Source organism: Salvelinus alpinus, chromosome 5 (assembly GCF_045679555.1).
Source record: "Salvelinus alpinus chromosome 5, SLU_Salpinus.1, whole genome shotgun sequence".
NCBI lineage: Eukaryota > Metazoa > Chordata > Actinopteri > Salmoniformes > Salmonidae > Salvelinus > Salvelinus alpinus.
The window spans coordinates 14,597,891-14,625,632 of record NC_092090.1 but is presented as its reverse complement, the minus strand read 5'-3'; the positions used below and the strand labels follow the sequence as shown (position 1 = coordinate 14,625,632).

General features: G+C 43.6%; 2 protein-coding genes across 4 annotated transcripts in view; both read left to right on the top strand.

Annotated features, from left to right (window-relative positions):
- Nucleotides 1-7,689, top strand: part of glceb (glucuronic acid epimerase b) — a 91,627-nt gene extending 83,938 nt beyond the window's left edge. For both annotated transcript variants that reach the window (XM_071400718.1, XM_071400719.1), the window contains exons 5-6: nucleotides 1,769-2,061; nucleotides 3,222-7,689. In XM_071400718.1, the coding sequence (XP_071256819.1) occupies nucleotides 1,769-2,061; nucleotides 3,222-3,953 (1,025 nt within the window). In that variant the 3' untranslated portion in view covers nucleotides 3,954-7,689. The remainder of the gene's footprint in view (nucleotides 1-1,768; nucleotides 2,062-3,221) is intronic.
- Nucleotides 7,690-16,455: 8,766 nt separating this feature from the next.
- Nucleotides 16,456-27,111, top strand: LOC139575593 (membrane progestin receptor gamma-B-like). 2 transcript variants are annotated; one of them, XM_071400716.1, is made up of 8 exons: nucleotides 16,456-16,564; nucleotides 16,929-17,056; nucleotides 19,030-19,235; nucleotides 20,532-20,658; nucleotides 21,489-21,533; nucleotides 24,371-24,467; nucleotides 25,164-25,308; nucleotides 25,641-27,111. In XM_071400716.1, exons 1-8 carry the CDS (start codon nucleotides 16,511-16,513, stop codon nucleotides 25,916-25,918), a joined length of 1,080 nt encoding a protein of 359 aa, XP_071256817.1. In that variant the 5' UTR covers nucleotides 16,456-16,510; the 3' UTR covers nucleotides 25,919-27,111. The 2 variants fall into 2 exon arrangements, with proteins under 2 accessions (XP_071256817.1, XP_071256818.1); XM_071400717.1 differs by lacking the exon at nucleotides 21,489-21,533 and having other exon boundaries at nucleotides 25,641-26,064.
- Nucleotides 27,112-27,742: the final 631 nt, after the last annotated feature.

The window sequence follows — 27,742 nt, the reverse complement described above, 5'->3', positions numbered from 1 at the left end:
TCTGTCTTACTCTTGTTTTCTCTGACTGAGGGGGCCATCCCTCTGCCTCTCCTTTTATCTCTTTCTCGTGTGCACTCTGTCTTTCTGAATGTTTAACAGTGCCTCCTCCGCTGAGTGTTTTCAGAGTGCTGTGGGGTGCAGACTTAGTAGGAGGGAGGGAGCAAGGCTTAGCCGCTGACAAGGGGCCTGAACAGTTTGGGATAAGTTCAGAAGAGGATCTCTGTTTGAAAGGAAGTGTGTGTATCTATACATATACAGTACCAGTCAAACGCTTGGACACCTACTTATTCCAGGGTTTTATTTTTTACTATTTTCTACATTGTAGAGTAATTGTGAAGACATCAGAACTATGAAATAACACACATGGAATCATGTAGTAACCCAAAAAGTGTTAAATAAATCAAAATATATTTTATATTTGAGAGTAGCCACCCTTTGTGAAAAACCCTTGAATGAGTAGGTGTGTCCAAACTTTTGACTGGTACTGTATATGTGTGTGTTAAGGATTCAACATTTCCTAGTAGTACTGTCAAACTGTGTTCCATGCTGGGCTGCTGCCTAAGGAAGTGTTGCCGTGTGCGATGTGGACCGAATCCAGACAATAAAACGGAATTCAACAATAGTTAAAAATGTATTGAACTTATCAGTAGGAAATCAACTAAATGTATAAAAGTATGTATTCATTTGCCCAGGTTTATCATGACATGAACAGAATGCATCAGTGATTCTTATTTCCTGCAACTTTCTGAAGAGGCAAGGAGAATTCCTCCCTGTCTGTATGCTGTATGGATGGTGTGCGCCGCTATCACTTTGTGTAGCCGTTAGCGATGATGCTAATGAAAAATCTCCCGATAGATGGAAAGGCCTTCCCAAAAACATTCTAAATGAAATGTTAACTACAAAGTAGCCTCTGTTTACCAGGCAGAATATCATTGTTATTTACACCAATCCAGTGGGTATTAGTATTGTAAACTCTACCCACGTGTGACAATGCAAATGTGTGCTACAAAAACATAGCTAAACAGCCTCTTGCTAGGTGCACACTGGAATTAAAGGGTGACTACACACTAAAATGTTAAAACATTTTCCCAGTCTTCAAAAGTGGTCTCCTGATGTGGTTTAAGTATGGTTGTTGACTTAGATTATCCAATTTGTATTTTTTTCGATTTTTTTTTAATACGTGTGATTTTCAGAGTAAAAAACAAGGAACCGAAAAACAGAACCAATTACTGAAATTTGATTTTTTTTTATGGATTTTTTTTTTAGGGCTGTAATTAGGATATGGGCCGAGCAGCACCTTTTGTCTATTTTCCTTCCCAGCCCCACTATCTCTCTCTCCCTAATATCTCTCTCTTCCCCCCCTCTTCCCCCCAGTCACTCTTTCTCACATACATACTAACCAGGATCCCATAGGGGGACTTTCTCTCAGAACCCATGCATCTGTTGGAGGGGGGAGACTTCTCAAAGTTCTATTACAATGCAAGCCTACAGATAGCTGTCCTTAGAATGACACGGTAGCGCTTTATGATGCTGCACGTTTAAGACAAACTGTCTTGGGTGTGATGTGCCTTTTTCTAAATACAGCGCTTTGTTTAAAAAAAAATCCAGCTTCAAAATCTCCCTCAGCCTTTTCTTAACCATGAGAACAAACCCAAATACACACATTCTCATTAGTTCAGAGAACGTTGGCCCCTAGTGACTACCAGCGCTGTGAAGAACTGTGAAACCATTAAACCCACCATGTTGTTTCTCCCTCCCGTCACTACAGAGAACTCTGAAGGCGTCTCCCTCCCCCTGGGCAACTCCAAGGACTTCATCATCTCCTTCGACCTCAAGTTCACCTCCAACGGAAGCGTGTCTGTGGTGCTTGAGACCACGGAGAAGGGCGCGCCCTTCATCATCCACTATGTCACCTCCGCTCACCTCATCGCCTTCAGCGGCCGCGACATCACCTACGGCATCGGGCCCCGTGCCGCCTGGTCCACGGTCACCCGGGACCTGCTGACCGACCTGAGGAAGGGTGTGGGCCTCTCCAACACCAAGGCCGTCAAGGCCACCAAGGTCAGCACCTTCAGTTTTAATTGTGTAGAGCAGGGCTCTCCAAACCCCAGTTGATTCAGTTTATCAACCAGCTAATTATTAGAATCGGCTGCGGTAGATTAGGGGTGTAGTGAAAAACCCTACAGGAGGGTGGTTCTCCAAGAACAGGGTTGGAGTGAGAACCTACAGGAGGGTGGTTCTCCAGGAACAGGGGTGTAGTGAAAAACCCTACAGGAGGGTGGTTCTCCAGGAACAGGGTTGGAGTGAGAACCTACAGGAGGGTGGTTCTCCAGGAACAGGGGTGTAGTGAAAAACCCTACAGGAGGGTGGTTCTCCAGGAACAGGGTTGGAGTGAGAACCTACAGGAGGGTGGTTCTCCAGGAACAGGGGTGTAGTGAAAAACCCTACAGGAGGGTGGTTCTCCAGCAACAGGGGTGTAGTGAGAACCTACAGGAGGGTGGTTCTCCAGGAACAGGGTTGGAGTGAAAACCTACAGGAGGGTGGTTCTCCAGCAACAGGGGTGGAGTGAAAACCTACAGGAGTGTAGCTCTCCAGGAACAGGGTTGGAGTTAAAACCTACAGGAGGGTGGTTCTCCAGGAACAGGGTTGGAGTGAGAACCTACAGGAGTGTAGCTCTCCAGGAACAGGGTTGGAGTGAGAACCTACAGGAGGGTAGTTCTCCAGGAACAGGGTTGGAGTGAGAACCTACAGGAGTGTAGCTCTCCAGGAACAGGGTTGGAGTGAAAACCTACAGGAGGGTAGCGCTCCAGGAACAGGGTTGGAGTGAAAACCTACAGGAGGGTAGCTCTCCAGGAACAGGGTTGGAGTGAGAACCTACAGGAGGGTAGCGCTCCAGGAACAGGGTTGGGAGTTAAAACCTACAGGAGGGTAGCGCTCCAGGAACAGGGTTGGAGAGCCCTGCTGTAGAGAAACAACAAAATGTATAGAAACAATAATACATTTTAACCAAACAATACATTTAAACATGTTGGTTAATAACATAAGATACTATTTACAGTGTTATGATAACATATATTTTTTAATGTTAGTTACCAAATCCGCATATAACCCATAAGGTTATAAAGTACCAGAAACTGAAGTGGAAGTTGTGTGAATCTTGGTAGGAAGAGTTAATGTTCCTGTCATGTTAAACTAAACCCCCCCCCCCTCCTCGTTTCCAGGTGATGCCGCGGCGGGTTGTGCGACTGATAGTCCGTGGGCGCGGCGCCATCGACAACGTCACCATCGCCACCACGGCGCACACGGCTGCTTTCTTCGCCGCCAGTGACTGGCTGCTGCGCAACCAGGACGAGCGTGGCGGATGGCCCATCATGGTCACACGCAAGCTGGGCGAGGGTTTCCGCCCGCTGGAGCCCGGCTGGTACTCAGCCATGGCGCAGGGCCAGGCCATGTCGACTCTGGTCCGTGCCTACCTGCTCACCAAGGACCAGACGTACCTGACCGCTGCGCTGCGTGCCACCGGCCCCTACAAGCTGCCCTCTGAACAGCACGGCGTCAAGGCTGTCTTCATGAACAAGTACGACTGGTACGAGGAGTACCCCACTACACCAGGCTCCTTCGTGCTCAACGGCTTCATATACTCGCTGCTCGGTCTCCACGATCTGGCCGAGACGGCGGGCGAGAAACTAGGCCGGGAGTCTGGCCTGTTGTTCTCTAGGGGCATGGAGTCCCTCAAGGCCATGCTGCCGCTGTACGACACGGGCTCGGGCAGCATCTACGACCTGCGGCACTACATGCTGGGCACAGCCCCCAACCTGGCACGCTGGGACTACCACACCACGCACATCAACCAGCTGCAGCTGCTGGCGTCCATCGATAACGCGCCCATCTTCCGGGACGTGGTGAAGCGCTGGAAGAGCTACCTGAAGGGGGGTCGGGCCAAGCACAACTAGGAGCCGGTCCTGGACCATAAACTCTTTGGGGAGGTGTGGGAGGGAACCGGGTGGTTTTTGTATGTGTGTGGCTGTGCACATCTATCTGTGTGTATAGCCTACGTAGCTAAGTGTCTGTGACCTGGTCAGGTTACAGAGAAGGTGAAAGGTGCGTTCAGTCTAAAAGCGGTAAATGTTTGCGGTGCCGTTACAGTCCCGGGTCTTATTTTTGCCACTGTAATTGCAGCTGTGGTCTATTCCGAGCTAGCTGTTGTAATTATGTGCAAACGTAGCTTCAGGGAGTGTGTCTGTATGTATGGGAGAAAAAGGGTGCCCCCCCCCCCCCTATTTGTCTCTTCACTCATCAGGATGCTGCAGAAGAAGAATGTCTTGGGTGGGTTTATTGAATAGCTTTGTTCCAACACTTTATTCCTTCACTAGCCTCCCCTCCAATTGTCTTTTTTGTTTACTGTCTCATCTGTGTTTTGGGATGGCTGAAGGACTAGCTGACTGAAGCCATACTGTAAATACTAGATGGAGTATGATATGAGTCTTTTATTTGGAGGAGAGACTCATTTATAAAGACTCTTTTTGGAGGACTCTTTATAAATGATGAATTTTGGATCAGGTTTTCCCCCGTCCGACCAGTTTTCCAACAACATTGATAATAGTTGTTTTGAGCGTACCAAATGTTGTTTGTTGTTCTATGAAAGTAAATAGTCCACTGATTGGTGTTCAGAGTAGAAAGATAAGGAGCTACCATCGTCATTCACTAACAATAGCTCCCCTGGATTATCATGAGTTACCCCAGTTGATGTAGAATCAGTTTATTTGAACCCAATCCCAACCTAAAACATCAGTATCCAATAAATAGATCTGACTTGCGATCAGCTCTTAGGGGCAGCAACATCTCACCCCCCCCTGAAAACATCCCATTCCCATAGGCCTCATAACCACCTCACCACAATCTCATTTTGGGGGGCGAAGATTGAACCCTGCGGAGCCCCATAGTGCTAATCTGTTCAGGGGCGGTGTCCGTGTAGCTGCTCTCAGGTCAGTTTGATTGCTCTGGGACACGGGTTGTATTTCAGCCTAGCAATGGGAGGCAGCATCCCTGATCCCCGGCCACAACTAGCTCCCATTACAGCTCCCTGGGGTCGGCCCATCATCCTTCACATACTGGAGCCAGAGGCATTCGCTATAGTCGTTACATTACATCCTATCTTTTCCCATTGCCAGGAAATGGCCACCCTCCCCTCAGTCTGAGACTGGAGCTCTGTTCATGTCCATTATAAATCCATCTTGAATTCTTCTTTAGTGATTTCACTGATTTTAATTTCACTGTGGGTTGATTTTTCGTGAACCCTCTCCAGTTGTGTCTGATCAGCAAATGAAATGTAGATGAATGTCATTTCTCTTTGAATATTGTTATTGTTTCAGTAACACTGACATCATATCCTATTTTACATTCATTGTCAGAAATACTGGCTACTCCACTACATTTTGATTACTCTATCAATCATCTGGAAATTATATCAATCATTTGCTAATCAATACACTACAATTCTGGAACCGCGTGTGTCTGCGCGTGTGTGTGAGTGGACAGATTGAAGCGTCATGTTGTTCGAGGAACACTGTCAACATCTTCAGTGTCTCAACAAGAACATCGCCGGCGGCCGAGGTTGTTTTGAACGCTGCCCTAATTGTTGGCACACGGAGACGCTAGCGGAAAGCAACCTAATGACACTCAGTCTTTCTCCCATCCGTTAGCATGCGTGGGCTCAGGCCTGTTTAATCTCCCTGCCTGGCCTATTGACAGGCGGATGTAAGTGAAGAGGGCTGCAGAGCCACCTCTAATTCAGACGGTTAATAGGCTTGAGTCTTCAGAGTCTGTCGGTAGCAAGGAATGATTCAGCTTTTAACTGACTGGAAAACAATGGCTGGCCAAGACTAAGGAGACGGTTTCACTTCTGACTGATATGGAGTCCGATCAAAGATGGTTTGTGAAAAGGATGTTCTGCAGCTGTGGTACAGATGGATCGGGTTTCACCGTCTCCAACCGGCTACAGGAATTCTAAAGTGCGTAAGAGGTTTGAAATGTTCTCTGTTCAAAGGACCACTCCATTTCCCCCATTTTCTTACATCACTTTTTAACTTGATCAAGGATGAAATCCGACGACTTTAGTAACGTTGGCCCTCGCTCTTTGAGGTGATGCCAGTGACATGTATAAAATAATGAGGGGAAAAGCTACTACTGGTGTGAGTCTGGTACTGCTGTCAGAGAGGAGATGGTAAGAAGAGCTTGGCGTGAGCTACATGTTTTCATTAGAACATGCAGAGGAAATGGTTTAGTCAATGGGGTTTAACCTTCCTTTACTCTCAGTGAAATCCCGTGTCAGTCCAGGTGCAGTAGTTCTCAAACTCAAAGCCCCAACCTTGTGTTTCCCAGCCTGGTCCCAGATCTGTTTTAGCACCACAATGACCATAGGATTTCACAAGACGGCACAAACGCATCTGAGACCAGGTAGTGTGTGTGTGTCTCCCTGCTCCATCTGATCTCCCAGGTTCCATGTCAGTCACAGGGTTCAGATGGTCACCTCTTCACCCTCTGTGACCCTTGCCCTCTTGTGCCCTGCTCTGATTTCATTCTGGAGGCCAAGTCATTGTTTGCTGAGAAATTGCACTCTGAACCTGTCATAACTTGAGATCCCCTGATTTGGATATTCAATGGATATTGTTTGATTCTCTTAATCATTGGTTGATCATTTCTTTTCAATCTCATTTCTTCACATGAATACCACTATGCATATTTCATACTTTGACGGGAATAAGAATGAAGTACATTCTTTAAAGGGATATTGGGACAGTCAGGCGTACCGGTAGGGCCTGTGTTTATTGTGAGCTTCATTTTGTTCATACCAAAGTCTTTAAAAGTCCAGGTTGTTTGACGTGTTATTTTTGTTTCTGCAGATTTTCCATGAAGCATTTTGTTTGTCAGTCTCAAGTCTGAGATATCACAAGATGACAAACGATAATGCTTAAACAAGAGTTTCTGCCTTCCCTCCTCAGAGACAACGGGGGGGATCAACTGCCTTTCGAAAAATGTCGTTTTTGAAATGTAGATTCTAATAGAGTAGTGTCGGAAGTTATAGTTAACAGAAGATATGTGAAACTCGCCTGTCTAATGGGATGTGTGCAACCGTACATCTAGTGTTAGTGCTCGGTCATATTTCAAAGGGAAAAATAGGCTCCTAACTGCAGATCCTCCTGGAGGGGATTGTAGTTTACCAGCTTGTTTTGTTTAGCGTTGGTTTACATGGTGGAAGGATTTGCTTTAGGGTCAGCTGTTTTGTTTTTTGTTGTTGTTGAGTAAAGCACAATCACAGGCTCCATTAGTTGGTCTATATTTCTGTTGGATTTTGTTTCTTCTGGACAATGTGCAACGCCTTCCTTTTGAAAGCTGCTATTGTTTTTCACTGTGTAATGGAATCTTTCTAGTCTTTATTTTCTCTCCTTTTCAACTTGATTCTTTCCACTATCCTGTAAATTGACATGTGCGGATCACATGTGACTTATGCAATAAAATGTAGACTGGATCCCAGCTGCCGAGGGGCGCCCAGAGAGCGGTTGTACAGACAAGCACAATGTGCACATGCTACCATTTTTTTATGCAGAGAAAAAGTGTTTATATATAAGAGTGAATCTTTGTGCTTAAAAGTCGCTTTTTAAAGTTGTAAAATAAATACATTTTTCTTAATGTTGACGTCCAATGATCTTTCTTCAAATATGCAACCATGTTCCTGTTTAATACTCTGTTTAATTGCTTAGAAGATTAATCAATCAAGGTGTATCAAAATGCACAACTTGTTTCGGACGAGACGATTGACTTGCAATCCGATAGTCTACTTCCATTAACTGATCAGTCCTCTACACCCAGAAAACACAAACCTGAGCAAGGACCTAATGGATGGAGCCCGGGTGGGTTTAAGCACATTGAATTGGAAACTCATTGAGGACGCTCGACCTGAGCTCAGCAGAGCTCCCCTCTCCTGACATTTATAGACTTCAGCCCTTCTCTCTCTCTCTCCACAGACCCTAATGATATTACCTTTCCTCCTGACAGCCAGTTTGTCTCCCAGCCCTTTAATTAGGCCTTTCCCAGACTCCAGGCTTGGTCTCTTTATTGGCCCCATTGGCCCTCCCTCCACAGGACCATCCACATCCTTCACCTACTCTAGTGCCATTCAGATGGCTCTGATAGCATTAGAGGAATTCATGGTGCTTTGAGAGTCCGGAGACCCAGCAGAGGAGCACTGCGGCTGGCTTCATTTCACTGTCTGATCAGATTAGCTCCAGGGTGACCCTACGCTCATTGGGTTTGGGTCCGTGTGAGGCTGTTTGTAGATGGGAGAGAGAGGGGGGAGAAGGGTTTCAGTAGAGCAGATTAAAGCAGGGGAGGTAAGAGTTGAGTGAGTGAAAGAGGGAGGTGAGAGTTGAGTGAGAGGGAGGGGAGTGAAAGGGAGGTGGGAGGGGGGGGGGGGAAAGGAAGATAGAGGAAGCCTCGAGGCATCACTTCATTGTGTAAGACGGAGCTTATGAAGTTGCAAGTCTTAGAGGTAGCTGGAACGTTCTCATTACGTTTGATTTGCGTTTTCTAATCTTTGCTTGGTGTATGATCCCTCTCTGACCTACTTTGAACACCGATGCTTATCTAATTCAGAAGCATTGTTATCGACTCGCGATAGTTTCACCAATATCTATTTCAGACGCAGGAACAGCAGAGATAATCATTAACCAAAGACCATGTGATCATCCCCTGATTGCTGCCATTGATTTACCAAACCAGCTAATTATAGTGTTTTTCTTGGCGCTTTGTCTCGCGTCTCCTCTTATAGGCATTGTACTGAATAATATAGTGCATTATGCCACTAACTGGCAGTTGTGTTAGAGCCAGAGGTGACCTCGGTGGCGAGGCTGGCATAACCGTGCCCCAACCAGAGAGGGAGAGCGACCTGAGCTGCTTACCCACCATTAATTATGAATCCTGTTGGGCAGACTGGGTCAGAGTCTCTGTCTGCCAGAGACCCGACCTCGCCAACAGACTCCAGAACACCACAACCAAGCAGACGACCTAATCCACTCCAACCTACCTACCTGCTACCGACCTCCAGTCACACTGGCAGCACACACACTAGGACGTACTGTATTCTAATGAACGTGCTGCAAGATGCCACCTGGTTTATGCTGATGTTACACTAAAGCCCTGTTTCCATTGGCACTTTGAAATTAGGGCCAAATTAGGCCATTACTGGGGGCTCTGTTTTGCCTGCAGAAGAGGAGGTTGTTTAGCCTCAAGCGGATTTCTCTCAACAGTCAATAGCGGTGGTTACGCACCAAGGGCTTCTGTACACAGCATGTTCAGGTTGTGGCCAGAACCATTGGTGTTTGTTTGGGTTTGTCACAGGGGAATTCTTCGTTGTAAAACTAGGTGGGTCTCTGGTAGATTTGGTCTATTAGGTCACATCTGTTGCTATTAGAAGTCGTATCAGAAACCGTAGGAAATGTTGTCAATCACTGAGGATTCCCTCTCTACAGCGGAGCTGCTGTGGCTATGCATTGTTCTTACAGAGGATATGGAGAAAGGTTACTGCTTGTCAGAGAACACAATGAACTCAAGAAAGACTGGATCATGGTGCAAGTTAAAGAAGCTAGTAGCAACTGATTTAATTATTATCTTTCAACCTATGTTCATAGCCAGGCTACTAATGCTGTTAAACAGCGATATTTATTTCTATGGCTTCTGGAGGTGTTCAGGTGATAAACAACGTTGATGTTTTATTGGCCATTTATAAGCCGTCACTGTAGTGGAATGAACACATTTCACCAAAACAATCCAGACATACTCAAAACCATGCTGCTAATACCCATACCAGGCATTAGGATCCCCCAACCTGTGTGGTAAGGTAGGCCTCTGAGCTGTTCACCTTGAGGACTTTTCTGAAATCTACCCTGTAATGTTTCCACATGAAAGGACTGACATCTTGTGGTAAAGTGTGATATTGCAGACGTGGCAGTGAGCTCTGCGTTTTATTCACCTGTCACATGTATTATACAGTAGCAGGGAAGAGGTTTGAACTCTCCTGTAAGTCTGTCTGGAATTCAACAAAATACCATTAATTTTTTTAAATGTTTGATTACTCATTTCCATTATGAGGTCAAATAATCTCATAACAGTGATGTTTTTTCTAAAATATCCAGAGATCTATGCTCCAAATGGCCAACAAACTGGTTTGGATTTAGCCAACTATTTATTAAAATTGCATAAAATGTATGATAGACTGAAATAACTTTTCAGTGTCCCGAGTCACTCTGGGGTCCCAGGTGATACTATATCCAGGGCTGCTTTACTGAGCTCTCCATGGCAGTCACATGATGATCCCTTTCCACAGTCATTAGATTATGGGAATCCACAAGCAACAACTATCAACACATAAATTAAATGTTATGTTCTTACATGGTAAATGTCTTGGAAACTGGACCGGGGAAAGAGTCCACCATGAACCCTGTGCACGTCAACACAGGAAGAGTCCACCATGAACCTTGTGCACATCAACACAGGAAGAGTCCACCATGAACCTTGTGCACGTCAACACAGGAAGAGTCCACCATGAACCCCCTGTGCACGTCAACACAGGAAGAGTCCACCATGAACCCCATGTGCACGTCAACACAGGAATAGTCCACCATGAACCCTGTGCACGTCAACACAGGAAGAGTCCACCATGAACCCTGTGCACGTCAACACAGGAAGAGTCCACCATGAACCTTATGCACGTCAACACAGGAAGAGTCCACCATGAACCTTATGCACGTCAACACAGGAAGAGTCCACCATGAACCACCTGTGCACGTCAACACAGGAAGAGTCCACCATGAACCCTGTGCACGTCAACACAGGAAGAGTCCACCATGAACCCCATGTGCACGTCAACACAGGAATAGTCCACCATGAACCTTATGCACGTCAACACAGGAAGAGTCCACCATGAACCCTGTGCACGTCAACACAGGAAGAGTCCACCATGAACCCTGTGCACGTCAACACAGGAAGAGTCCACCATGAACCCCCTGTGCACGTCAACACAGGAAGAGTCCACCATGAACCCTGTGCACGTCAACACAGGAAGAGTCCACCATGAACCCTGTGCACGTCAACACAGGAAGAGTCCACCATGAACCCTGTGCACGTCAACACAGGAAGAGTCCACCATGAACCCCCTGTGCACGTCAACACAGGAAGAGTCCACCATGAACCCCCTGTGCACGTCAACACAGGAAGAGTCCACCATGAACCCTGTGCACGTCAACACAGGAAGAGTCCACCATGAACCTCCTGCACACGCATTTCTATCTGAAATGTTCAGTGAACTAAGGGCCACCACCTGAACTTTGACCCAGAGAGGTTTGGAGAGTGTGTGACGTTTAGAACTGATGCATACTCAAACCACAATGACATCACTGTGAATGTCCTTGCCATTTTATCAACCTCTTTTGGAGAATTGGGTGGGAAAACTTGCACATCAAATTGACATCTGGCCTATGAGTGATCTTTTCTTTTGAATGTAGGCTACCAACGTGGTCTCGGAGCATTTCATATTATTCTGTACGTAAATCCAAGACAATCCGAGACATGGTTGTATTATTTAGACGATGTCCATCACCTATTTTGTAGAATATTTTGTAGAATGTTACGAATTGCAATTAGTAGAATATGTTACGAATTGCAATTTGTTGTGGCTAACGCTAACCCATCCACCCAGACCAACCACCCTTCTTTCGTTTTTACCTTAAGTAACCTGTCTTATGTAACCATACCAAACGTAACATATCAAACTAATTTGAGTGTGCCAGATTTATATTTACTATCTTACGTCTACTCTGAGACCAGTCTGAGGCTACTCACATGTGTAAAGTGTAGGCCTGTAACATAAACGTTTAATACACTCCATTTTCCTTATTTTAGTTTGTGTGTCAGCTAGGCCAAATTATACAGTGTGCATACTAATTTACCTGTTGTGACAAAGTGTGTCCGACTCTTAATCAGTGAAATGTGGGTTACAGTTGGCTGAATGGCGGAGCTGTCCTTCAGCACTACAACGTTTTCCCTGAACACCACTATCTCAATATGCAATATAGGCTACTTGCAGTTCAGCACCACACAAACTCACATTGAGGATGCAGACCATGATAATAACATAACTAATTGAGGATGATCATATGTAATATGTAGGCCTATGTGAAAGGCGCAATTTAAATAGCGACATTTCATGCATCTTCTGTTTGTTCTTTCATACAATTTCCTTATCTAAGGTGTTAAATTGGATTGCTGCACTATCAATCCATTGAAAAAAATAATAATTGTAAAGCCAACCAAAGTGGTTCATTTTTTCCACCCCTCCAAAATCCAAACGTTTACCTTTCCAGGCAATTTGAGACTTTCCAAATTAATGTGTACGCCTTCCTAGCATAATTTGACATCACTGTCATTACATCACTACATTAACTAGACTACATTAAACTAGACTACATTAAACTACCTAATGGTTCATGTTTACTTGCCGTCACCTGGTTACAAGTCCCAGTGAAGATGTTTTATACAATCCCAGACGGCAGATACTCCACACTACCAGGTAACAAAAACACACTGGTGTCTTGGGAGGAAATACAATGTTTTCATAAAGAATACCTCAGGGGCAAAATCTGTATAGCTCTCACGAGAGACTTTCTTCTGTTTGAACCTCGTTTGTCTTTGTGTTCAGGCCTAATGGGCTTCCCATTTTGTTTTAAAAGTAATTTAAAGGAATGAATCACCAAGTCATCACAAATAGCATATTGAATGCATTGCATTTATTTGACATTTATTTGAAAGATGTACAAATATGTGCGATGTTTCATGTTGTGTTGTTAGTCCTCCTGTAGAATACATTATTGGTCCTTTACTTTGTTCTTTCCCTCTTTGTCTAGGGACATGTCACTTAGGTGAACCTGCCGGGTCTAGGGACATGTCACTTAGGTGAACCTGCCGGGTCTAGGGACATGTCACTTAGGTGAACCTGCCGGGTCTAGGGACATGTCACTTAGGTGAACCTGCCGGGTCTGGGGACATGTCACTTAGGTGAACCTGCCGGGTCTAGGGACATGTCACTTAGGTGAACCTGCCGGGTCTAGGGACATGTCACTTAGGTGAACCTGCCGGGTCTAGGGACATGTCACTTAGGTGAACCTGCCGGGTCTAGGGACATGTCGCTTAGGTTAGTTAACCTGCCGGGTCTGGGGACATGTCACTTAGGTTAGTTAACCTGCCGGGTCTAGGGACATGTCACTTAGGTTAACCTGCCGGGTCTGGGGACATATCACTTAGGTTAGTTAACCAGCCGAGTCTGGGGGCATGTCACTTAGGTTAGTTAACCAGCCGAGTCTGGGGGCATGTCACTTAGGTTAGTTAACCAGCCGAGTCTGGGGGCATGTCACTTAGGTTGGTTAACCTGCCTGGTTTGGTGGCATGTCACTTAGGTTGGTTAACCTGCCGGGTTTGGTGACATGTCACTTAGGTTAACCTGCCGGGTCTAGGGACATGTCACTTAGGTGAACCTGCCGGGTCTGGGAACATGTCACTTAGGTTAGTTAACCTGCCGGGTCTGGGGAAATGTCACTTAGGTTAGTTAACCTGCCGGGTCTGGGGACATGTCACTTAGGTTAGTTAACCTGCCGGGTCTGGGGACATGTCACTTAGGTTAGTTAACCTGCCGGGTCTGGGGAGATGTCTGGAGAGACCTGAAAATAGCTTTGCAGCAACTCTCCCCATCTGACCTGACAGAGCTTGAGAGAATCTGCAGAGAAGAATGGGATAAACTCCCCAAATACAGCTGTGCCAAGCTTTTAGCATCATACCCAAAAGGCTTGAGGCTGTAATCTATTATTATGAGCCATCCTCCCCTCCGCAACCTCCTCTGCACTGACCCTAAACCTTAACCTTAACATTACCCTTAACCCCAACCCTCACTTAACATACTCATAACCCTATCAAATTGTTGAGTATCTTCAGATAAAATGGGACATTAATTTGTAATGGTACTGCAGGTAAAAGATCAGGCTCTTCTATGATCTGTAGGACCATCATGTCTGAGCTGATATAGACCTAGCCATGTAGTTGTTACTCAGCTTACACGCTTGGTTAATTTTTACACATTCTAGTTGCTGAGATTTGAGATGAACTGTCCTCAAGTGAACCAAACCTACATACTACCTAGATCTACAGTAGGTGGCAATGTCCAATCAAAGCAATAAAAAATCATGTGTAACTATATTCAAACAAACAAAGCAAAAAAATAAAAAAAATTTTTTTTTTTAAAGACAACATTTATTTACACATGACAGAAAATGACTAAGAAAAGGCCACACTTAATGTTCAGACACGGTTTCCACTTACTACGTCTGTAGCAAACGGGAAATATGTTTTCATTCTTTGTGTTCAGATCCTGAACAGCATAACATGGAAGAATGTTGATTGAAGCTGTCAGTCATCTCTGGGTGTGACACTCGTTCTGTTGGCAGATGACATGGTACATGTCTAACATGGAAGGAATGAGTGAAAGAGATGTTTCTGCCACTTACACCCTTCATTACCAGCCTTTATCTAGTGTGACTGAAACTCAGTTTGCATATTTGGCAGAGTTCAATATAGCCTGGTCCCAGATTTGTTAATGCTGTTACGCAATGACCATACAGATGTAGGATCTTAATTTGATCAATCTTTTTGTTGCTGAGAATTTTCCTGCCGAGCAGGAAATGCAAACTTGTAGTGTATTCAAGGTTTAAAAAGTATTCTAAAGTTTATAATTTCCACTTTAAAATGTCACTTGATTTGCTCTAACGAAAAATGTATCAACCCTTACAAAAATGTCCATTAATTATAATCCACATAATAATTCACATTTCCTGTTGCTACAGGATTATTTTCCTCCTGTAGCGAACTGGCTCAAATTAAGATCCTACATCTGTAGGAGTTGGAAAGACAGCACAAACAGATCTGGGACCAGGCTAAATTCACTGCTAATCTCCAGACATCTTCACTTAGGTGTCTCTTAATGGAAAATGGCCACCCATTCTAAAGTGATTCTTAAGACAATGAATGTCAGTAACAGCTGGTTCCTTGGAGACTGAGGTAGTGCTTGTTTTTGTCACTGTTACGTTGAAGTTGAACCAAGATTCCTCACTGTGAAACCTTTTTTATAAATGTATTGTCAAGTGCAGGTAAAAAAATATACAATTTTCATTACAATGAATAGCTTAAATAATACCTGTTTGTATTTTGTATTTCTTCCCCATGACTTGTATCAGAACAGGTACAACCATGCATACACTCATGTACAGTATCAGAACAGGTACAACCATGCATACACTCATGTACAGTATCAGAACAGGTACAACCATGCATACACTCATGTACAGTATCAGAACAGGTACAACCATGCATACACTCATGTACAGTATTAGAACAGGTACAACCATGCATACACTCATGTACAGTATCAGAACAGGTACAACCATGCATACACTCATGTACAGTATCAGAACAGGTACAACCATGCATACACTCATGTACAGTATTAGGACAGGTACAACCATGCATACACTCATGTACAGTACCAGAACAGGTACAACCGTGCATACAGACAATCAGACAAACAAAAACGAGTTCATATTCACATGTCTTATTTCTTATTGACATGAATCTGATGTGGGACTGCCAGATATTTTGGAAATCATTTGGTCTGCCTTTGATGTTACAGTAGGACCTAAATCTTGTCCTCAATGATGTAGCTAGATATTTAATTTAGCCGCTGTGTTCAAGTAGGAGGATTGTAGATTTCCAGAATAATGTTATGCATTTCTTTGCTGCATGCATAGACAGATCAATATATATTTTTCTGATACTTATTCCATGGATCTAGTTCACGAGTACCAAGCAGAGGCAAGGCAGGGGTTGAAATCTCTAAACATCACTGTGAAAGCTGCTAAACTCGTTGTATTGCTGTGCTCTTTCCCCTTTGTGATTGTAAGCTACCGTAATCAGTCTTAACTAATTGTTTTTACTTCAGAGAACAATAGGCCAACTGCTCTCAAAGACAAACTCTGTAACTCATAAACCATTATCTTTCAAAATATGAAAGCTTTTGGTAAGACTTCTGTTGCCTTTTTCAAAGGTTTTCTCCCTTGGCAGCTTTTTCGAAGAATGTGAATATTTTTGTGTGTCTGTGTGTGAACGTGAACTCAGCTGCTCAGCACCTTTTTGTCTTAGGGTGAAACTAGATGGGGTGTGCAGAGCCTGACGAGAGGGAGGGAGAGAGAGAGAGAGAGGAGGAGTGGAACAGGTGTACTGAATGTTCTGGATGGGTGGGGAGTGGGAGGGAGGAACCGACAACATAGCAACAACCTTATAAAGGGAAAGATGCTTCCTCTCTCTGGCTTCAGTTCAAACAGCAAGTGAAGTCAACACCACTGTCCTCTCAGACAACATGCTCAGCCTTATTAAACTGCCCAGAGTCTTCACCATCAACCAAGTCCCAAAAGTAAGTTACTTTACTTCACTACGTTTTATAATGACAAATCCTACAATATTATTTTCAGAGTCGAGGTTATATTTTATATTTAAGTCCAGTTAATTCAGAAGTTGAACATGTGGACATGGAATTTGAGCAGAACACTATTCTGAATCTTGTGTTTATTCTTGCCACTTAGAATGTCAAGAATGTATCATTGTGACTCCCCTCAAGAATGTATAGTCCTACTTTCACTGGGAAATCTATCAACATCATAACCATTGTGTTTATAGTAAACAGGTTACTCTCCATATGTATCTAGATATAGCCTACTACTGTGTGGTGAATGAGTGTTGGCCAACTGTGCAGTAACCATGGGTTTTGTTTTGTTTAGGTGTTCCATGAGGACAGCATCATCTCAGGCTACCGACACCCTCGCAGCTCAGCCATTGACTGCATCCTCAGCCTCTTCCAGCTGACCAATGAAACGCTCAATATCTGGACACACTTCCTGCCCACATGGTATAGCCGAGCGACACCTGTTACACTTACGGGGTTCCTTGTGAACGCCACATGGGGGCACATGTTTTGGTCACACTTTATTTGGATCGTCCCACACAAGATGCTCTGTAGATGGTCATACTATCAACAAACTATCTGTTTAGCAATTGCTTGCTAAATTTGACTTAGGTTTAGAATCAGGGTTAGGGCTAGCGTTAGTGGATAGTTATTTCAATCAATCAAATCTATTTATAAAGCCCTTTTTACATCAGCTGATGTCACAAAGTGCTGTACAGAAACATTAACATTTGTTTAAAGTTATTGAACATCTACTGAACATCTACTTGGGACGATCTAAATCAAGTGTTACCCAGCAGTAACACACCTAATTCAGGGTTGAATGGTTATTAGTTCATGAGTGGAATCAGATGTATAAGTGCTGGGTAAGAACTAAAATGTGCACTCCTGTCACAGCAGTGGTATGTGTCCTTAAGACAGAGTTGTAGTAAATTCAAAACCTTAACATCCTTCATAGATTAAAACAAATTGAGCTCTTTTCCTTAGATTCGTTACTCAAAAAATCTTCATCCCTAAAAAACAATGATCCGTGTAGTTAAATGTGTGTCAGGTAATCCTGTGAATTTTAGTTAATAGAAGATGGGGGGACTTCTCAAACTATTTAATAACCCGTATAACATCTCTTTGAGGATCATTGTAGTATTAAATGCAGACCCCCCCCCCCCCCACCACCACAAATTGGTTTTATTATTTGCTTCTGTAGTGACAGATTACGATTTTGGACATTAGATAGAAATGGCAGTTAGGATTTTGCTCCATGTTTCTATATTCGTCATACTGAACATGTAGTGTATGGCCGGGGATGAGGCCATACACTAGTACCTCTTTGCCTGTCACTGAACACCATAGAAGTAAAAGATGGTCACATTCTCTGTCTCTTTCCAAGGAGCTACATTCTGACTCGTCTGTTTAAATGATGGTATATGCTATAGAGCAGAATAGTCCATGGCAGTCCTCTGCTTCTTATTAAGGATGTGTAAAGAGCAGGTGTAGTCATTAAACATGATGGTTAACTGGAACCTCAGGGGACAGTCTCGTGTCAATGATACTGGAGGCTTGACTGAGACGAGAGTAAACAGTTAAACTTTTCTCTCATGTTTAGTGTTATCTTTATAATTTGGATACGAACAATGAACATAACATGTCTTTTAATGACAGAAAATAAGCAACTGCATATTGAAACATGCTCACTCACTCTCAATTCCCTGGAACAATGTTGCTTTGGATTTGGACTAAACCAGAAAACATGATTAACAGGTTTTATTGAATAGCAGCTGAAGCATATTCCACAGGCTTGAGGCCTTCCACAGGAAGTAGTAGTTGATTAGCAGTGTAGCATGGTGTATGTGACTGTGTCTACCTGATGATGACAGTCGTTAAGACACTTGCCTCTGCACTGCAAGGATCAAGGACTCCTCTTTCTATTTCTCCCTCTCCGTCTCCCTCTTCTCTCTCCTCTCACAGCTCTCAAATGAGTTGCCACAATTAGTGAACAGCTCAGTGTAGCGATGGGGAAAACCACAAATAAGGTTTATTTGTTAATGAGGTGTGCAGAGACATGGAAACACAGCCCGCTGCCTCTGTAACTACTGTGTACAGGCCAGGGGAAACCTTGTGGTAGATATAGTAACTCACTGTGGCTGACTGAACTAGAGAATACAGTAATCTTACAAAAGACCAGGCTGGTTAAAGTTAATTTTTTATTTTTTTAAAGCTATCACTGTGATGTTTAGGCGAACGATCCAAAATAACTATTTAATTTTGAAGAATCATAATTAACTTGCATTCTGACTGAATGCTGAAACAAGTACCATAAAATTGGTAAACGATTGTTCCCCCGATAAACAACTGGCCCTGAAAGGAATGCGTCCTCCAGTGCCGAACTAACCCCCTCTGTCCTCTGGGTGTCCTGACAGGTACTTCTTATGGAAGCTGCTGACGGTGGTCCTGATGCGGGACGTGTGGCGCGACTCGTTCACATGGCCCCTCCTGGTGTTCCTGATGTCGTGCTGTGTGTACCCGCTGGCCTCTAGCTGTGCCCACACCTTTAGCACCATGTCAACGCGAGCACGACACATCTGCTTCTTCTTCGACTACGGAGCTCTGAGTCTCTACAGCCTGGGTGAGTAGACACGTCATAGAAATAGAATTCTATTCAAAAGAACATTGTTGCCCCTAGCGACATGACTACTATATTATGCAGGTGTATTTCTAGAGGGAAAGGCATTGTATGGATTCTATCTAGTCAATGTATAAGGGGTTGGATTTGTAAAGAGTTTTGAACCTGCAGGTCTTTTAACTGAGAGTCGTTGTATGATACCCTGATGGAGTTAGAATGGGTAGGAAGCACAGGAGGTTGGTGGCACCTTTATTGGGGAGGATGGGCTTGTGGAAATGGCTGGAGCGGAATCCGTGGAATGGTATCAAATACATGAAACATTGTTTGATGCCGTTCCATTTGCTCCATTCCAGCCATTATTATGAGTTGTCCTCCCCTCAGCAGCCTCCACTGGTAGAAAGGGAATGTAGTCCCATTCAAATGGATGTTCTGTGGTGGGTACACTGGCCAGTCATACTTTTGATGTACAATTTGGTGTGTTGGATTATTCACATTAAACATCTATGCCTGTTTCATTTGATCTAATTCTGTGGTTTCCCCCAATCCCAAATCAACCCCTAGTCGCTTGTTAATTCCTCATTACAGATCTGATGTAAGTACATGTGTCTAAGATAAATGGCACCAACTGCCTGGCCTACCACAGGCTCTATGACCATATTTGGCCCACCCATTCAATCCTTTTGGATTTTGGAGGGGCTTACAAAAGGTGTCTAAGGGTGGCAGTAGGGGTTGATGTGGAAAAACGCAATCATAATGGTTTGCATTTATATAGCTCTGCACCCAGTTTTAAAAATCCCTTTGTGTGTAGCAGGTCTTAAACAGGACATAATGTACAGTCAGGGGAACTATACCCTCAACTAACTCATGTGTAGCACCAACCTGCCATACAAAGGGCGTTATTAGTTGTGAAAATGCATGCAGGAATGTGCTTAAGCACATGTACCATGCATACTGAGTCCTGGACCAACCAGTCCTCAGATTGGAACCTACACTTCTGCCAGCATCTGCATGCTGAAGGGTGACAGTGTGTGTTTGTGTGTGTACACACGCATGAATGCCTTTCCCACATGAGTTCCCACATGTAGGATCTTAATTTGAGCCAGTTTGCAACAGCATGAAAGATCTTCTGAAACAGGGTGATCAAATTAAGATCCTCCATCTGTATGTGTGTATATTATACACATCAATATACTCAATGGTATATACACATAGTTTGCAGTACCTGTGTATGCACACACATGTTTATGTATTTGTGTCTATTCCTGCATGTATGGTTATGCATATTTCTTTCCCCTCCAGGCTCTGCCATAACATATTCTGCCTACGTGATTCCTGATAAGTGGGTGAACAGTTTGTTCCACCAGTACTATATCCCCATCGCTGTGGTAAACACTGTCATCTGTACTGCCTTAGCCTGCTACTCCAGGTAAGAGAGCTTTCTACTGGAAGGCCGCTGTTGTTTGCAGGTCAGTGTTTTTCCTTGTTCTGGAGGCAGCTCTGCAGAGTGGTCACTAGCTGGCACAGCCACAAAGTCATCAGATCTGATTTTAAACCTAACCTTAACCCCAACCTTAACCACACTGCTAAATCTAACCTTAAATGAAAACCAAAAAGCAAATGTTTGTTTTCATGAATGTTTACAATATAGCCAGCTGGCCTATCTAAGGGGAAAACGCTCAGTTCTGCCTCCAGGACAAGACTCATGACAATAAATGTCAACCTGCCTGTTGTTTAGCAACTACTCAATCTCAGGCATCTCATAGTGCTAATGAGGATATTGTATAATTAGCTCTGGGTTTTAAAGGAATGTGATTGTACAACTTGACCCCTAGCTTTGGATGTTGTGAATTAATAAGATTACAAAATGAAAATATTCCTCCAACCAGAAACAATCACATTTAGTCTAAATCCTACTGTGTGGACACATATTTGACATTAAACATTTTAATGTACATTTCATGTAGATTTGATACACACACTGCTGTTATGAATACATTTTGGGCAATGAAGCTGCTCCTTTCAGCTCCTCTCTGTCAAAATATCATGCATGATAGGAGGCAAATTGGACCGGTCTTTTACCTCAGCTTAGCTTCACTGTGTAGCAGCTATTGTGACTTTGTTTGTCATCGTACACTAAGCCTACACATTGTTAAAACGAACACTGACTGGTTTGCCTACATTTCTTCATAATTATTACTGAGTATTCTCTGCTTGATGGCAGTCTCACAATGCTTCTCCCTCCTCTTTTCTGCTAAGGCTTGGTTTACCATATATCCAATATAACCATGACATCATAAAAAGGTAAACATCATGTCGTCTCCGTTAGTCATGCGTTTTATTTTGCTATCTGTCAACTGCTGTGCTACTGCTAACCTAACTCACTGTGCTACTGCTAACCTAACTCACTGTGCTACTGCTAACCTAACTCACTGTGCTACTGCTAACCTAACTCACTGTGCTACTGCTAACCTAACTCACTGTGCTACTGCTAACCTAACTCACTGTGCTACTGCTAACCTAACTCACTGCGCTACTGCTAACCTAACTCACTGCGCTACTGCTAACCTAACTCACTGCGCTACTGCTAACCTAACTCACTGCGCTACTGCTAACCTAACTCACTGCGCTACTGCTAACCTAACTCACTGCGCTACTGCTAACCTAACTCACTGCGCTACTGCTAACCTAACTCACTGCGCTACTGCTAACCTAACTCACTGTGCTACTGCTAACTTAACTCACTGTGCTACTGCTAACCTAACTCACTGTGCTACTGCTAACCTAACTCACTGCGCTACTGCTAACCTAACTCACTGCGCTACTGCTAACCTAACTCACTGCGCTACTGCTAACCTAACTCACTGTCTATCACAGGTTGGTGGTACCTTAATTGGGGAGGATGGGCTCATGGTAGTGGCTGGAAAAGAATGGGTGGAATGGTATCAAATACATCAAACACATGGTTTCCATTTTCACATATGTAGACACTGGTTTGGTGCTGGAGATAATGAATATGAGGTTGAAAAGTGGCGGAGTTGCCCTTGAAATATTAGTGGCACTATGCACCTCCCTTTTCAATTATGTGGGTGTGATTTAACAAAAAAACATGTAGGCCTCGTCACTCCATAGGTAGACTATCAAGTGTGGTTTTAGTTGGAAGAGGTAGTAAGGAGAGGGAAGACATGTACAGTAGTTAGCAACAGATCGTGTGTTCTTTATGTGAAGAGGGAGTTGGCTTCATTTACACTGGAATGTGTTTCAAAGCTACAAAAACAGAATCTATTTTGCTAATCTGATCTGACAATGACTCAGCAGTTATGATTGTGTGAAAGGTAAGGAGAGCAAGTGAGTGAATTTAATTGAAGCCGTGCATTCGGAAAGCATTCAGACCCCTTGACTTTTCCCACATTTGTCACGTTACAGCCTTAAAAAAAACGTTTTTGCTATTAGACTAGAAATTGAGCTCATGTGCATCCTGTTTCCATTGATCCTCCTTGAGATGTTTCTACAACTTGATTGAAGACCACCTGTGGCAAATTAAATTGATTGGACATGATGTGGAAAAGCACATGTCTATATAAGGTCCCACAGTTGACACTGCAGGTCAGAGCAAAAACCAAGCCATGAGGTCGAAGGAATTGTCCGTAGAGCTCCGAGACAGGATTGTGTCGAGGCACAGATCTGGGGAAGGTTACAAAAACATTTCTGCAGCATTGAAGGTCCCCAAGAACACAGTGGTCCCCATCATTCTTAAACGGAAGAAGTTTGGAACAACCAAGAATCTTCCTAGAGCTGGCCGCCTGGCCAAACTGAGCAATTGATGGGAGAAGGGCCTTGGTCAGGGAGGTGACCAAGAACCCGATGGTCACTCTGATAGAGGTCCAGAGTTACTCTGTGGAGATGGGAGAATCTTCCAGAAAGACAGCCATTTCTACAGCGCTCCACCAATCCGGCCTTTATGGTAGCGGCCAGACAGAAGCCACTCTTCAGTAAAAGGCACATGACAGCCTGCTTGAAGTTTGCCAAAAGGCACCTAAAGGACTCTCAGACCATGAGAAACAAAATTCTCTGGTCTGATGAAACCGAGATTGAACTCTTTGGCCTGAATGCCAAGGGTCACGTCTGGAAGGATCCGGCACCTTCCCTACAGTGAAGCATGGTGGTGGCAGCATTATGCTGTGGGGATGTTTTTCAGCGGCAGGGAATGGGAGACTTGATGAAAATCTGCTCCATAACTCTCAGGACCTCAGACTGTGGTGAAGGTTCACCTTCCAACAGGACAACGACTCTAAGCACATAGCTAAGACAACACAGGAGTGGCTTTCGGACCAGTCTTTGAGTGGCCCAGCCAGAGCCCGGACTTGAACCCAATCGAACATCACTGGAGAGCCCTGAAAATAGCTGTGCATCGAAGCTCCCCATCCAACCTAACAGCTCTTGAGGATCTGCAGAGAAGAATGGGAGAAACTCCCCAATACAGGTGTGCCAAGCTTGTAGCATCATACCCATGAAGACTCGAGGCTGTAATCGCTGCCAAAGGTGCTTCAGCAAAGTACTTAGTAAAGGGTCTGAATACTTAGGTAAATGTGATATTTCTGTTTATTTTTCATTTTTAATACTTTTGCAAAATGTATTTATTGGGTATTATGTGTAGATTGATGAGGGGAAGGAAAACATTTGATTCCATTTTAGAATAAGGCTATAACGTAACAAAATGTGGAAAAAGTCCAGTACTCAATACTCTCCAAATGCACTGTAAGTGATTTGTGATGGGAATATAAAACCATGAAAATGTCCTGTGTAATATTTAAACAAGATGAGTTCATGCAAAAATGCACTGAAAAAGTGTCTATTTGGGAGCAAGTTCATAAAGGCTACAGTTTATTCCCAAATTCAATAACGGGAAAGGGGTTTCTAATCATTTTAATAACCATGCAACAGTAATGCAATAATTTGTTCCCTCGACGCTGTTAAGAGCATCTTCTATTCATCTATCCTTAATGCACAGAGATGGGGAACAAAGAGATGGCATACGTTGATTAATTAAAATCCGTAATTATTTGCAGTGTGTAACGAATGTGCATGGATTTGGCTCATTGTGATGGCTGATAAAACAACCATTTTTTTTTTTTTTTCAGATTCTCAGAGTGTAAGAGCCCAAAGTTTGGCAAATTTCTCCGCATTCTAGCTTTCGCATTACCCTACCTGTTCGACAACATTCCTCTCTTCTACAGGGTGAGTCATTACATTTCTCACCCCTCTGTGTGACAGACTGTGCCTGAGGAACAGTTGATAAGTTTAGAACAGTGTTTGTCATGTTGAAGTGTACTGTGTCAATGTTTGATTCATGTGATGTTTTTCTCATTTTTTGGCCAGATCGTGGGACTAGGGATGAAAATGAGCTGAAGCTAGTATTGTCTGATTATTGTACGACTATATATTTTGAAACCTAGCAAGCTCTTTACACTTTGTTGTCTGGTTAATGGTATAATTATGGTCAAGTCAGTGGAATGCAGGTGTATATTTAAGTATTTACGAACAGTTCTGAAATTCTATATGCACAGCTATTGGATCTTAATTTGACCAGTTTCTCACAGCAGTAAAATAATCCTGCAGCAACAGAAATGTTGATTATAATTATAGATTATAATTCATGGACAGTTTTGTATGGGTTGATACGTTTTTAGTTAGGGCAAATCAAGTCTGAAATTTTGAACTGTAAATTACCAATGTTAAAATATTTTTTAAAGCTCAAATAAACTACAAGTTGGTGTTTCCTGCTGTATAGGAAATGTCCTGCAACAACCGAGTGATCAAATGAATATCCTACACCTGTACCATGCTATCTTGGTTCAACAGCCATGTGGAGTATGACTGTGATGAAACCTGTCACGTGAAGCGAGACTAATACATTCTACTGTGTTTTGACAGCTCTTCCTCTGTGTGGGTGAGGGCTGCACTGACAATGATACCAACGCTCTCCACCACACCCACATCGCCCTGGCCTTCCTGACTGCATTCCTCTTCGCCACACACCTACCAGAGCGCCTGGCCCCCGGCAGCTTCGACTACATAGGTCAAAGTGCATGGTCTATCTGGAAAGACTGCTTGTTTGATTCATTCAGAATGATTTGTCACTGTACTGTGCAAGACTTGTTGTAATACAGTGGAGACTGATCAACACTGGCTTGGCATTAGTGTTATGACATATGTAGCATTAAAACAACAGAGTAGTCTTTATATCACTACCTCTGGGTCTCACTGTGCCTTCCTTTTTCACCCTTATGCTGTGGAGGCCAGTTCTTCTGTTGCTGGCCAGTTACAGTTCTCCTTGAGTTCTGCTTCGTACCTCTCCTGTACCACTACTACTGCAGGTATTTAACCACAGTCCTTTTGCACCCTCTGCAGGTCACAGCCACCAACTGTTCCACGTGTTCGGCATAATCGGCACTCATTTCCAGATGGAGGCCATTGAGCAGGACATGGTGACGCGACGGCCGTGGCTCCTCACGTACTCTCTGCCCATCACCTTCTCCAACACACTGGGGGCGGCACTGCTGAGTGTAACCCTCAGCCTTGGCATCATCTTCCTCTTTAGTCTGCCTCTGCTCTGGTCAGCCACCCGGGGAGAACACACTGAGAAGACACAATCACATCCAATAGCCAAGGGCTGCCAGTACCACTAGCACTAGCCATTAGCCACATGCTAATGACAATGTATACGGGATGTAGGAACTGGATGGTTCAGTTGGTGGAGCATTGTGCCTGTAATTCCAGGATTGTGGATTTGATTCACAGGGCCACCCACACGTAAAATGTATACAAGCATGAATGTAAGTCACTTTGGATAAGAGCGTCTGCTAAATGGCATATATTTGTATTATATTACTATTAATAAACTGGACACTGTGGTGAGGGTGGGCTTGGGAGAAGAGGTGAACAAGTGAAGTGAACCACTATGACTTCTTGGTGGGGGATAGAGGTGAAGTCTTGACAAGATACAATGCTGAAGGGGCAATGAACTGTTCTTCACATTATGTCAGCATGGATGAATAAACTGGTAGCTGAACAAGAGCTCCAGATATACTGCAATGAGGGACAGACAGTGGTACCTCTGGTAGTATTACATTGACTGTAGGACTAGTACACAGTACTAAACACATAGGCCTTGCTTTTGTTCGCTGATTTACCAATGCTACTGAGGAGCAGGAAGAGACTGGAGCAGTGGGAAGTCACAAACTGTTTATAACAAATCAATCCACTGAGGAGCAGGAAGAGACTGGAGCAGTGGGAAGTCAAACTGTATATGAAGAATCAATCCACTGAGGAGCAGGAAGAGACTGGAGCAGTGGGAAGTCAAACTGTATATGAAGAATCAATCCACTGAGGAGCAGGAAGAGACTGGAGCAGTGGGAAGTCAAACTTTATATGAAGAATCAATCCACTGAATGTTACATGAAGAGGAATTTTCAATATTCCTTCAATTTAATTTTTCTTTCTTTTTAAACACATCATTTTTATACTAAATATATTGATCACTTGATCATTTTTATACACAAACAATGGATATGTACCACAAACATATATCAACAATATTAGGGCTAGACTACAGACTACAGTCTGTAGTCTAAGGGCTGTTAAGTAGAGGGTTTTGGTCGTCTACTGTAAACTAAAATCAGCACTGAAGGATACAATAACTTATTAATGAAGTGTACAGTATGTATGATGGTCAGCTACTAAAGTGAAGGTGCCTTTCAGAGATAAAAATTATACATGTCAGATCGCTTTCTTGTACACTGTTAAGTACAGTATTATTTAAAGCATCACCAAGATTATTGTTCTCCGTTAGATATTAAACATTTTCTTTGGCTCCTGTAAATCTTGTCTTATTTTAGTTCATATATTTTGCAATGTTATTTATTGTGAATTCCCATAAATAAAAAGTGTCTGTGTATTGCCTTGGAATAAACTAGAGAGCAGAAGCATCCTGTGAATGCAACACATGAACTAGGTGTAACAGTATAACTCTAGTCCGTTCCCTCGCCCCGACCCGGGCGCCAACCCAGGACCCTCTGCACACATCAACAACAGTCACCCACCAAGCATCGTTACCCATCGCTCCACAAAAGCCGCGGCCCTTGCAGAGCAAGGGGAACCACTACTTCAAAGTCTCAAAGCGAGTGACGTCACCGATTGAAACGCTATTAGCGAGCACCACCGCTAACTAGCTAGCTATTTCACATTGGTTACATAGGCCTACAGCAAACTCCAAACACGGTCTTCTCATTGTAGTACATTTGAAGAAGAGCCTTTAGCTCACTTTTTCTTATTTCATTAACCATATGTAGGCTAGAGGATCACTTTGGATTTGATCATAAGCACAATATTCTTGAAATAGACATTGTACACAATATTTTTTTTATTGAATGATTATTGAAGATATGGTTAGTTTTATTCCCAACAAATGATAATGCAGAGGTGTGCAGCACACTCAGCTGATCCTCGATTGT

What these genes read in the sequence shown, in the direction of transcription:
- LOC139575593 (XM_071400716.1), top strand. Translation starts at nt 16,511, where the DNA reads ATGCTCAGCCTTATTAAACTGCCCAGAGTCTTCACCATCAACCAAGTC. An exon ending in AACCATGACATCATAAAAAG is followed by an intron (nt 21,534 to 24,370) that starts GTAAACATCATG and finishes TTTTTTTTTCAG; the next exon opens with ATTCTCAGAGTGTAAGAGCC. An exon ending in CGGCAGCTTCGACTACATAG is followed by an intron (nt 25,309 to 25,640) that starts GTCAAAGTGCAT and finishes CACCCTCTGCAG; the next exon opens with GTCACAGCCACCAACTGTTC.